Below are 11,125 nucleotides of genomic sequence, written 5' to 3'. Positions count from 1 at the left end.
CAAATTTCTACACATGTTACAACGCATAGGTAAATAACTAGTATATATAGTTGCAACAGGTAGATAAGTAGTATATATATAAAATCTTTTATATGCAACCATGGAAGAAGCCAAGAGCCCACTTGTAGGCAAGTGGACTGTCCCCTACTGGATAGGTTTTTTCTTTAAAAAAAAAAATCAGAAGTTATCTAAATGGCTAGCTTTTAGTCTTAATTTTTAGTGGTTTTTGACCGGCTGAGGAAGTGGTTGTGGCTGAAATGAACTTAGAAGTTGAGAAGCAAACTAAGGTTAACTTTCTTAATTTTTGGTGTACTGAGAAGCTAAAAATTTATTTAAAAATAACAATTAAAATTCAACACTATAGTTACTCTCTTAACTTAGGCAGAAGCTGTAAAGGTACGGTGTGTACAAACGGAACGTGTGTCCCAGCCCACGCATATCTGCTAATCCTCTCGGCCCACCCCCACAGCCCGCCGAACGTTCCCCACCCTTCCACGGTTCCACCCCCGTTCCCTAGAAACATCCCGGATTCACCGGAACTACCACCCGAAATGCTGTTCCGTCACTGCCCCTCGCCGCGACCGCATCGTCGTTCCCCTCTCCTTGCCGCCCTCCGCTGCCTCGCCATGTCCTCCTCCGCAGCCCCGCCCCCCTCCTCGTCCGGGGCCGCGGACTTCCACTGCCGCACCAAGCACAGCCTCACCGCTGGCTACGCGCGCGGCCCGGGCCGCCTCGACTGGGCCAACCAGCCCAACCCCTTCCTCCGCTTCTTCCCCGCGCCCCAAATCGCGCTCCCCAACCCGCCCCCCACACTCTCGTCCGTCCCCTACCCCTCCCTCTTCCACAAGCCGCCGCCGCCGCCGCAGCCGCTCACCGTAGACTCCCTCTCCTCCCTGCTATTCCACTCCCTCGCGCTCTCCGCCTGGAAGTCCGCCGGCATCTCCACCTGGTCCCTCCGCGTGAACCCCAGCAGTGGCAACCTGCACCCCACCGAGGCACACATCGTCTTCCCGTACCCGAAGGAGCCCGGACGCCTCGCCGTCGCCCACTACGCCCCCCGTGACCACCTCCTCGAGGTTCGCGCCACGGCGCCCGTCGGCGACTGTTCCGCTATTTTGCCTGCGCCCGCGACGGCGGTGCTGGCGCTCTCGTCGATCTTCTGGCGTGAGGCGTGGAAGTACGGCGAGCGGGCGCTGCGGTACTGCAACCACGATGTGGGGCACGCTCTCGCGGCGGTGGCTGTGGCCGCGGCCACGCTGGGGTGGGATGCGCGGTTGCTCGACGGGCTGTCGGACGAGGATCTTGGGAGGCTGATCGGGGTGGAAAAAGGATGCCCGGCTGCACCTGAGGTGCTTCCTGACAAAGTGATGAAGGGCAAGGCGCCATGGGTGGAGCGGCAGGACCCGGATTGTGCTGTGCTTCTGTTCCCGGCGGGCTCCAAGCCTAAGGTGGACTACGGGAGGATAAGTACTGCGCTGAGGGGGTTTGAGGGGTTGGAGTGGGTGGGGACGACGAATGGTCTTAGTAAGGATCATGTGGTGTGGGATGTGATATACCGCACAGCTGAGCAAGTGAAGAAGCACAGCCCTGCACCTGGAGAGCAGTTCATTGTGAACCCGTGGCGAAGGAGTCCAGCGTTGTCAGAAGGGCTGTATAAGGAATTAACAGTGCAGGAGGTGGTGCGCCATCGGAGGAGTGCAGTGGACATGGATGGGGTGCATGTCATGGGGAGGGACACGTTTTATCAGATGCTGCTGCATTGCCTACCATCAGGGGAGGTTTGTTCAGGGGAGAGGCAGGGACCGCAGAGTGCTCTGCCGTTCCGTGTCTTACCGTGGGATGCGGAGGTGCATGCTGCATTGTTTGTGCATCGTGTCTCAGGGCTGCCGAAGGGGCTATATTTCTTGGTGAGGAATGAGGAGCACTTTGATCCATTACGGCATGCCATGAGGCAGGATTTCGAGTGGGTTCGACCAGAGGGGTGCCCTGATGGCCTCCCGCTCTATAGGCTGATGAAAGGAGATTGCCAGAGGTTGGCAATGCAAGTCTCGTGCGTTCAGGTATTTGAAGATGCCAAATGGTATTCTTCGGGTTATTCAGTTATTAAATAAATTTAGTTGGCTGTCTAAGAATTTTTCCTATGGTTTATTAGCTTTTGTATGCTCAGATTTGCAAATCCTTTTGTTTATGTCGTTAATCCTTCTGTGGTGGTACTAGGAAACTAATTTGAATACTCATTTTAATTTGGCAGTTGATCATGGAGGAAATTATTCTGGTATACGCAGAGTTTTTATTATTCAACTGTTTGCTGGATTCTTGATGCAGGAAATTGCCTCACATGGATGTTTTAGCCTTGGGATGATAGCTAGATTTGAGTCTGTGTTGCATGAGAAAGGTGGATGGATGTATCCTCGTTTGTTCTGGGAGACTGGTGTTCTAGGTCAAGTACTTTACCTTGAGGCCCATGCTGTTGGAATATCTGCCACAGGGATTGGCTGCTACTTTGATGATGCTGGTAAGTTGAGCATAAATTTTAATAGATCAATCGGTACTTGGTTGATTAACCATTGGGGTATTTTCTTTAAACTTAGCATTAGCTGAGGCAGGGAGAATACCCATTCTCTCTGTTTGCAAACGATCAGAACATAATATTCTCTTTAGCATACCTTCCTGCCCCATGGTCCTGAACCCAGAGAAACAAATTCTGGTTGTTATGTTGAGTTTTGTAGTCTATTTAGTACGCTGAAGATATGAAGGTTCCAGGGTAGAATGCTCAGGACTCTCTGATGAATTCACAATACATGCTATTCCAAAATGCAGCAAAGTTTGTTCATGAAGCACATGTCGATTCAAAGTCACCTAATCAGTAAAGTATGTCATTGAGTCTTTATGAGTATTGGGAAGTGGAATGATTTATTTGATTCCATTATTACAATTGTTTCATTTATTTGCTTTCATCTGCTTGCCTAATAGGTTTGTGGTTATATAATTTATATCTTGTTCACTTGCCTCTACTAATTAACAGTATGTCCCAATTTTTTGTTATTCGACATGATTAAATTGCAAAAACTGCTGGAGAGAATTTTTAGTGTTGCAAAATGAACAGTCTTGCCACTGCAGTAAATTTGTCAGCTAAACTTAGTTGGAATAGCCTAGTATTATGTCCCTCTGGGGCCTAGATTATGGCAAGAAAATGCTATTCTGGGCAAGAAATGCAAACTGAATTTCTAAAGCATAGTGCTTTGTGCACTTTGCAAATAGCGATACTGCATCTCTGCACTGATTTCGTCTAGGTAGTGGAAGTTCCTTGTTTTTCTTCCGGTGAATATTATCTTCATGTTATCTTGCTTGGAACGGCCATTACCTCCCATCTACTCTTGTACAATAATTTGTCAATACAGTTCACAAACTTAGACATGAATAGTACATCTTTTACCTTGGTAAAATTTTGAATGGTGTGTATATTTAGGATGTCTTCTATGCATTAGAAAACGTTTTATTTTTAAATGCACAAGTGCATGAGCCAAAATGGGTTCAATGCAACCATTTGCACAAAATCCTTCAGCAATGTTTTCTACTGTAGCAGTGCTTTAGGCGACGGTAATCACAGTATTGTTCATACTGTTCTGTAGCAGCTGTTGTACTATTCAGGGTCAGCTGGTACAACATTAATTGGTAAATATAAAGATAGGGATACTGTAATTATTTTCGTCTTTATATTTGGGTGTCCGTTCACTTGTGTCACCACTAGGTGTCCATTCCTAGACATTGTATCGCATCCACCTATTTCTCAATTCTGGTGGGAAAAAAAATCATTGCTGCATCTATTTCATAGCTTCACAAGGTATGTGACTAATGTGCTAAGCTCAGAGCATCTTTTCCTAACAAATCTGTTGTCCAGCTATTGAATTCCTTACATTTGTTATGTGGGGCATAGCCTACGACTGCCGGCTCAACAAACAGCGCACCACGGCTTAGACCGAATAGATAAGTTATTGCCATTAGCTTTCTATTCAAGTTAAGTTAGATAAGATTGAGTTGTTAGGATTCAAGATTGCATTTGTTAAGTTGTTAGGTAGTTTGTTAGTCATGCCTTCTCTATTAAGGATAGGCACATCGATGAATAAAAGCAAGCAAGAAGTTGATCTCCTATTTACCTCTCGGTGCTTTGCACCACCCCGTCCACCATAACTCTGGGGAGACAAGGTTATAAGCCTCTTCCTCCCGTCGAGCACCCCTACAACCTCCGAAGCAATCCTCCCAGATGTCCCTACCAGCACAGCGCTCCGGGGATCATCACATCCACCTGTTCCTAAACTCTACCGTTACACGGCAATGCATAAGCACGAACCGGAGTGTTAGTGCACACCTTTGGCCTCCTGCGAGTTTCTTGGGCGGCCTGGAAAAAAAAAGGTCTATGACAAGCCAACATCCGGGCATGTATGCTTGAGACAGAAAGGGAGCTTACGTGGTCTTCGGCCCGCAGTACCGCCACTGGGATTCGGGGATCTTGAAGCCGGGGCCCTGCGGCTTCGGTCCAGGCTCCGCCTTGCTCCTCTTCGGTGGAGGGCTCTGGCCCTCGGGCCGTTGTGGGCCGGCCCCGGCGGCCGCTTTGGAGCCTGCCTTCGGCGGTTGGTCGGTCCGGGTGCCAGCTATTGCGCCGTCGGCCGGGCCCTGACTCTCGGGCTCCCGCGCCTTAGACCTGGCCTCTGTCCCGGCTCCGCTCCCGAAGATTGGCTGCCCCGGCCACCCTCCGTCGCGCCGCCCGCCGCCGGCCGTTATCGCGGAGGTGACGGCGACGACGACGAAGATGGTTGTGGCACGTATGCCCGGGGACACTTCCCCTTGTCTCCGCCGACCTGCTGCCTGCTGCCTGCGGCGTCCCTGCCGCCGTCCTGCTGCCTGCCGCCTGCCTTTTCATCCACCCCAGGGATTTGTATAGTCCTGGGGTTTCGGCGCCCTGGACGATCCACCAGGCTCTGGGCGCTGAACTCCGGCATAGACGCTTGCAGTGCCGCCCGGCCCGGGACCGCGCAGAGCGCCAGCTCCTCTCGGGGTAGGACCACCCGGGCGAGGTTGTCGACGCCGGTCACCACCTTCAGCAAGGTCGCCAGCACCCCTCGTCCAGGTCCCCGTCTGCGCTGATGTGGGTCCTCGTGATGTCGCCCGAGCCTGTGTACATCTAGGCGAAGCGGGCCTGCTCCCGCAAGGGGGCTAGACGGCGGCGCAGGTAGTCGGCGACCACCATCAGCGAAGTCAGCTCCGCTCGGCGCAGGTCGTCGATGTGGTTCAGCACTGGGCGAAGGCGCTCATCTTCTACGGGGGCCGCCTCCCAGATCGGCCTGTGGGGTTCCGCCGGCGTCTCGGGCAGTGTGAGGCGGTCATGGGGGCTGACGTCGACGTAGACCCAGTCCCGACGCCACTCCTCCCATTTGCTGTGCAGCACTTGCGGAATGTAGAGTTCGCCGAGCCCATCCCGCAGGCGGAAATTGCAGCAGCCGGCGACATCCACCTCGAAGGACCCCTTCTTCTTCCCGACCGCTCGAAGGACGAAGAAGTGCGGGACAGGGCCACCGACGGCGGCACTCCCACGAACATCTCGCAGAAGGCGCGAAGATGGCCAGAATTCACCACCGAGTTCGGACTCAGGTGGGCCAGCTGGACGCCGAATGTATCCAGCACTTGGAGAAAGAAGGTCGAGAAGGGCGGCACCAGCCCGGCGGCGACGAAGGATACGAAGATGACGATCCGCTCCAGCCGGCGCGTGGAGGGCGGAAAGTTTGCCGGCGTCACCACCGACGCCTCCTGCTGGCCGGCGGGCACCATTAGCTTGCGGACTTTCTCCGCCCCCTCCTCGTTCACAATGCGAGACTTCAGCAGAACACTGTCGGAGCTCGACGTGTCCCGGCGGCTGCTTCCTACCCTCGGCATCTTTTGGGGGTGGGGAGTGTGCTGGAAGGGTTGAGAAAGAGGGTGTGCTGCGGGCCAAAGGGGGCGAGAGCTCCTGGGCGCAAGGAAGGAGAAGAAGACGGAGGTGGTGATCGCAAGAATGGCGTAAGGGGCAACGGTTCGCTCCCCCTCCCTTTTTATATCCTGGGGATTTCAAACGGCACTTTCTGCGGCGCATTCTGCGAAGCGCATTCCCTCGATCGGCGCGGTTGCCAGGCGAATCTCCCTCGATTCGTGTGGTTGCCAGGCGCACTATCCTAGATTCGCGTGGTTGCCACACGCGCCTCCCGCCTCGTTATCACACTCCTCGGAAGTCGGAAGGACACGCATCCTTTCGGTTCCCCGCCTGGGCCGTACCAAAAGCCTGGGCCAGGAAGACTGCCAAGACTGCAAAAGTCCAGCACCTGAGAACAAGTCACGTGGCATCGATGCTGGGATCGGCCTCGAAGAAAAAAGGGCCCCATCCGCATCCCTGGGTCATTGCCTGCCGATGGGCCCGGAGGCTGCTGTCGGTGACACGAGAACCGGGGGTCCCTGAGTCCCGAGGCCAGGACAGTAGAGTGCCACGTGGCGCCTTCCCTCGGGGACTTTTCCTCGAGGTCTGAGAAGTCCAAGTTCTGGAAGAGGGGGTTCGGGGCCATGAACAGTGGTTCCCGAGTACCCGAGTTCTCTGAGGACCCGAGAAGTACAAGTTTCGGGAGAGGGTGTTCGGGGTCATGAACAGTGGTCTCCGAGTACTCGAGTTCCCCAATGACCCGAGCAGACACAGTTTCGGGAGAGGGCGCTCGGGGCCATGAACAGTGGTCCCCGAGTACCCGAGTTCCCCGAGGACCCAGAAAGGGCATATATGGGAGAGAGTGCTCGGGGCTATGAACAGTAGTCCCCGAGCACTCAGTTCCCCAAGGACCTGAGAAGTCCTTCGCCGGTGGTCCCCACAAGGGCTCAGCGGTGAGGTGTCAATTGGTAAGAGGTTCGATGCTGCATTTAATAGGGCGCATGGCCTGTCACTTCCAACCACTCCCCCCACGCCCGCTGTCAGCCCCTACCACTCCCTGGCAGGGAGGCGTGGGGACATTTAATGCGGCGGGTCCCATCGCGCGTCATCCGGCGCGCCTCGGGATAACATCGCAGGGCTCGAGGCATATCGCCTGCCGCTCTGCTGTGTTAAGCTCGCTCTGATCGGGCGGGCACGTCGGGTTGCTCGGTGGCTGCCCGGTGGGCCCTCCCCGCAGCACGCGCTAAAAAGTGGGATGATGATGACAAGACCGGATGGGGGCGCATTTTCAACCCCTCGTCACATCAAACTGCAGCCCATGATGGTTGCTTTCCATTTATAGCGCTTTGGAACTCGCACCATCCTTTCTGGGCACGCTAACGGCCCCGACGGGCATAAAAGGAGGGCGGGCTCCCCGGAGAAAAGGGATCGATAGATCGAACTCACGGCAAATCAAGTTCTTCAGGACCGAGACAAGCCGACGAAGAACAAGAAGCGCGAAGCTCTAGACTTAGACAAAAACTCTTGTAACACGAGAGGCATTTTCAGAGCATTTATAGTATTCACACATGAGTAGGGTATTACGCTCTGTGCGGCTCGAACCTGTCTAAAATCCTCAGAGCACTTATTTCCTCTAGCATCCGATTATCCGTCCCACCTGCAAATCATTTACTCTCATTTATTTCACGTACGAGGTAGATTCAGAATCATCCCTCGGCCGAATCTCAAAAAGAGGTCCCTCCGGATCCCTACTTGTGGAGTTCATCCTCCGACAGGTGTAGCACGTCGGTGTTCTCCCAATGTTTTGCTGGTAAAGAAGGCGAACGGCTCGTGGCGGTTCAGTGTGGATTACCGTGCTCTCAACGAACACATGGTCAAGGACAAATTTCCCACTCCTGTCGTTGACAAACTCCTAGACGAGCTCCACGGCTCCACCTTCACCAAGCTGGATCTGCGGTCCAGCTACCACCAAGTGCGCACCCACGACATGGAGAAGATGGCATTTTGCACCCACGATGACCTCTACGAGTTCCTGGTGATGTTGTTTGTCCTCACCAACGCGGTGGTGACATTTCAAGCCTTGATGAATGGACGTCCTAGGAAGGCCTACGCCAATTCGTTCTTGTCTTCTTCGACGACATCGATTTTCAGGTCGTCATTATCGACTCACCTGTGTCACATCTGTGTGCCATCCATCCCATCAAGTGCGAACACCAACTCTTAAGCGCTCCAAGTGCTCGTTCGGTGAGGAGTGGCCATGGACGGTGCCAAGTTGAATGCCTCCATCGTTTGGTCGACACCTTAGCTCAGGTTCTGTGTGGCTTCCTGGGACTCGCCGATTACTACTAGAAGTTCATCTAGGGATTTGGGTCACTCGCCGCACCGTTAACTCAGCTGCTGATGAAGGAGGATTTCACTTGGCCGCTGGAGGCAGATGCGGCATTCCAAGCGCTGAAGAATGTGCTCACGATGATCCTGTACTCACCCTACCGGATTTCGTGTAGCCCTTTACCATCGAATGCGACACATCTAGGTTCATCAGGGTGGAAGTCTGATTGTGTGCTTTAGCCAGCCCATCGTGCCTCTCCACCGGTACCTGGCGGGCTATGCACACAAGCCAATCTGTCTCATTCAAGCAGTCTGCCATTTGCGACCTTATCTGTGGGGGCAGCCATTCATCGTCAAGATGGATCATTATAGCCTCAAGTTCCTTCTTGATCGTCGCCTCTCCACGATTCCACAGCATCATTTGGTTAGCAAGTTGCTGGGGTTTGCTTTCGCAATGGAATACAAGCCAGGCTGCCCCAACGTCGTCGCCAACGCATTCTCTCTGCACGAAGTGGACTCCAACACTCCATGCCACCTCTGCCGCTGACCTTCGACATCCTCAACAAGTATCACATCGCTGCTGCCAGTGATCCAGCACTGGTGGCGCTGCGCGATCAAGTCATGGCGGGGTCATTGGACGATCTGTGGGCGCTTGTCGACGGCTTTGTCACCTTCTAGCGGCGATTTTATGTTCCTCAGCTGCTTCCTCGGAAGACTATGCTCAGTTCCAGCAGTGCTACCCTTCCTTCCAGCTTGGGGACGAGCTGCTTGTTCAGGGGGCCGGGGGGGGGGGGTGTGAGATGTTATGTGGGGCATAGCTTACGGCCGACGCAACAAACAGCGCGCCACAGCTTAGGCCGAATAGGTAAATGCTTGCCATTATCTTCTATTCAAGTTAAATAAGATTGAGTTGTTAGGATTCAAGATTGCATTTGTTAAGTTGTTAGGCAGTTCGTTAGTCATGGCTTCTCTATATAAGGAGAGGCACATTGATGAATAAAGGGAAGCAAGAAGTTGATCTCCTATTTACCTCTTGGTGCTCTGCACCACCCTAGGGAGACGAGGTTATAAGCCTCATCCTCCCATCGAGCACCCCTACGACCTCCGAAGCAATCCTCACGCCAAGCCACAACAACATTGTTTCAACCTTTTTGAAAGATGTAGTTCTCATTTCTACTAACTACTTAATTCTTTCGTGTAACGTTTTGTACTGAGTAGTGTTCCTTACAAAATAATTTGTGGATATATTCATAAAAAACATGGCTGGGCAATAAGACACCTCTGCAGCATATTGCTCGATTTTAGTGCCCAAGTTTAGATTGTTCCTTTTGTCATGGTGGAAGAGAATCACTCTGTGATGTTTGGTTTATCTTCATTGTAATCCGTGGCGACATCTTGAATGATCTTCTCCATATTTCTAGTCAGTTTGCTGCTGGGGTGATAGTTTTTGTGTCTATTAATATTTTAGCTTATAATTTATTTCAGTGGTGGCTTCTAATTGGCTATAATGTCTGTGCAGTTCATGAGGTACTCGGCTTGAAAGATTTGGAGTTCCAAAGCTTGTACCATTTTACAGTGGGTGCCCCTGTGCTTGACAAAAGGATAATGAGTCTTCCGGCATACCCAGGTCCCGGAATCGATGCATGATTTTAACGTCGGGAATATTATTTGTCCACAGATCAACAAGAGAACCGAGGGACCTGACTGTTTGCGAGCTTGTGTTATTGTATAGTGGCAATGCCTTGCTATTTCTGCACACACCGGCCTTACCCTCTCTTATTTCTGTAGTGGTTTGCCGGGTTTGCCCTTATGTGGGTTTAGTATGTTCGGATATTCAATCGTGTTTTGTAGTGCATATTCTGATCTTCATTCAGGTAGATAGTTTTGACACTGTAATTTGCCACGCAGCATCTATTACTACGAGAAGAACAAAGGTAGGGAACTCTGTGACAAAAAGTACCAATCAGAGAGAAATCTATGAAGGAAGAAACAATCAGATTTTAAAATCTTCTGTACGTGCCGATATGTTCCTGTGCTTATTGTGCTAGGCTGTTGTGTTCACCGACCCAATCATCTGGCATCTATAAGCTGAATTTGTCTGCTTGCTTCAGTTAGTCCTGTTCTTGCTTACATTTGGTGTCTCCTTTCTTGTTTTACCCTTTTTAGGAAACTCCTTCGGTACGTGCTACAGCCTCAGGTAAGCGCTTATCCAGGCGGCGAATATGCATGCCTTCGGGGGCGGAGCTAGGATTAGGATTTTTTTTTCACAGACATCTAAAATTCCTACATAAGAGTTCAGATTAGTTTTTTGTTGAGTAAAAGTTTGTAGATGTTAGTATAGATATCTAGAATTCTTGTATAGTGAGTGTTGTAGCTCCGTCAGGTCTTCCAACATAACAGAATGACATAAATTTACATGTATATTTCACTGACATCCAGTTTTTATTCCGCACAAACTGCTTCCATACAATACACTTAATTTTCAGTCGCTTGTAGTATAGGAAAACGAAAAAAAAAACATATGGCGGGGCTAATATTTCAACCTATACATGTTAGACCGGCCTAGTAAACCGGCCCAGAATTTTCCATTTTGCACAATTGTACTCCCCCTCTACCACTGGCCTAGTAAGACCATCTCTAAGAGATTTTCGTTGGTGACTAAATTTTTTTTATTATGAAGGGATTTTCGTTCCTTTCAGCGTTCTAACGGTTTTCCTTCACGGTTCCTGTTACGAATAGATTCTAAGATCATTCCTTTCAGGACGGGATTTTTTCTCATTTCAAATTCATTCGAGGGAAGCTGCTGGAGATAAGACAAAATAAAGAGAATGAAAATAGGGAGGAGAATCGGGA

At 51.3% G+C, this 11,125-nt stretch overlaps 1 protein-coding gene across 2 annotated transcripts; it reads left to right on the top strand.

The window, feature by feature from the left end:
• The first annotated feature begins 482 nt into the window (after positions 1–482).
• LOC133903478 (uncharacterized) lies at positions 483–10,379 on the top strand. Of its 2 annotated transcripts, XR_009907280.1 has the most exons (4): positions 483–2,060; positions 2,326–2,515; positions 2,764–2,871; positions 9,792–9,932. XR_009907280.1 is itself a non-coding variant. In XM_062344876.1 (3 exons), the coding sequence occupies exons 1-3, from the start codon at positions 552–554 to the stop codon at positions 9,917–9,919; spliced, it is 1,827 nt and encodes a 608-aa protein (XP_062200860.1). In that variant the 5' UTR covers positions 485–551; the 3' UTR covers positions 9,920–10,379. The 2 variants fall into 2 exon arrangements, 1 of the variants encoding a protein (XP_062200860.1); XM_062344876.1 differs by lacking the exon at positions 2,764–2,871 and having other exon boundaries at positions 485–2,060; positions 9,792–10,379.
• Positions 10,380–11,125: the final 746 nt, after the last annotated feature.

Source organism: Phragmites australis, chromosome 21 (assembly GCF_958298935.1).
Source record: "Phragmites australis chromosome 21, lpPhrAust1.1, whole genome shotgun sequence".
In the NCBI taxonomy this organism is placed as follows: domain Eukaryota; kingdom Viridiplantae; phylum Streptophyta; class Magnoliopsida; order Poales; family Poaceae; genus Phragmites; species Phragmites australis.
The sequence above is the reverse complement of the archived record's forward strand: the minus strand, read 5'-3'. Positions and strand labels throughout refer to the sequence as shown.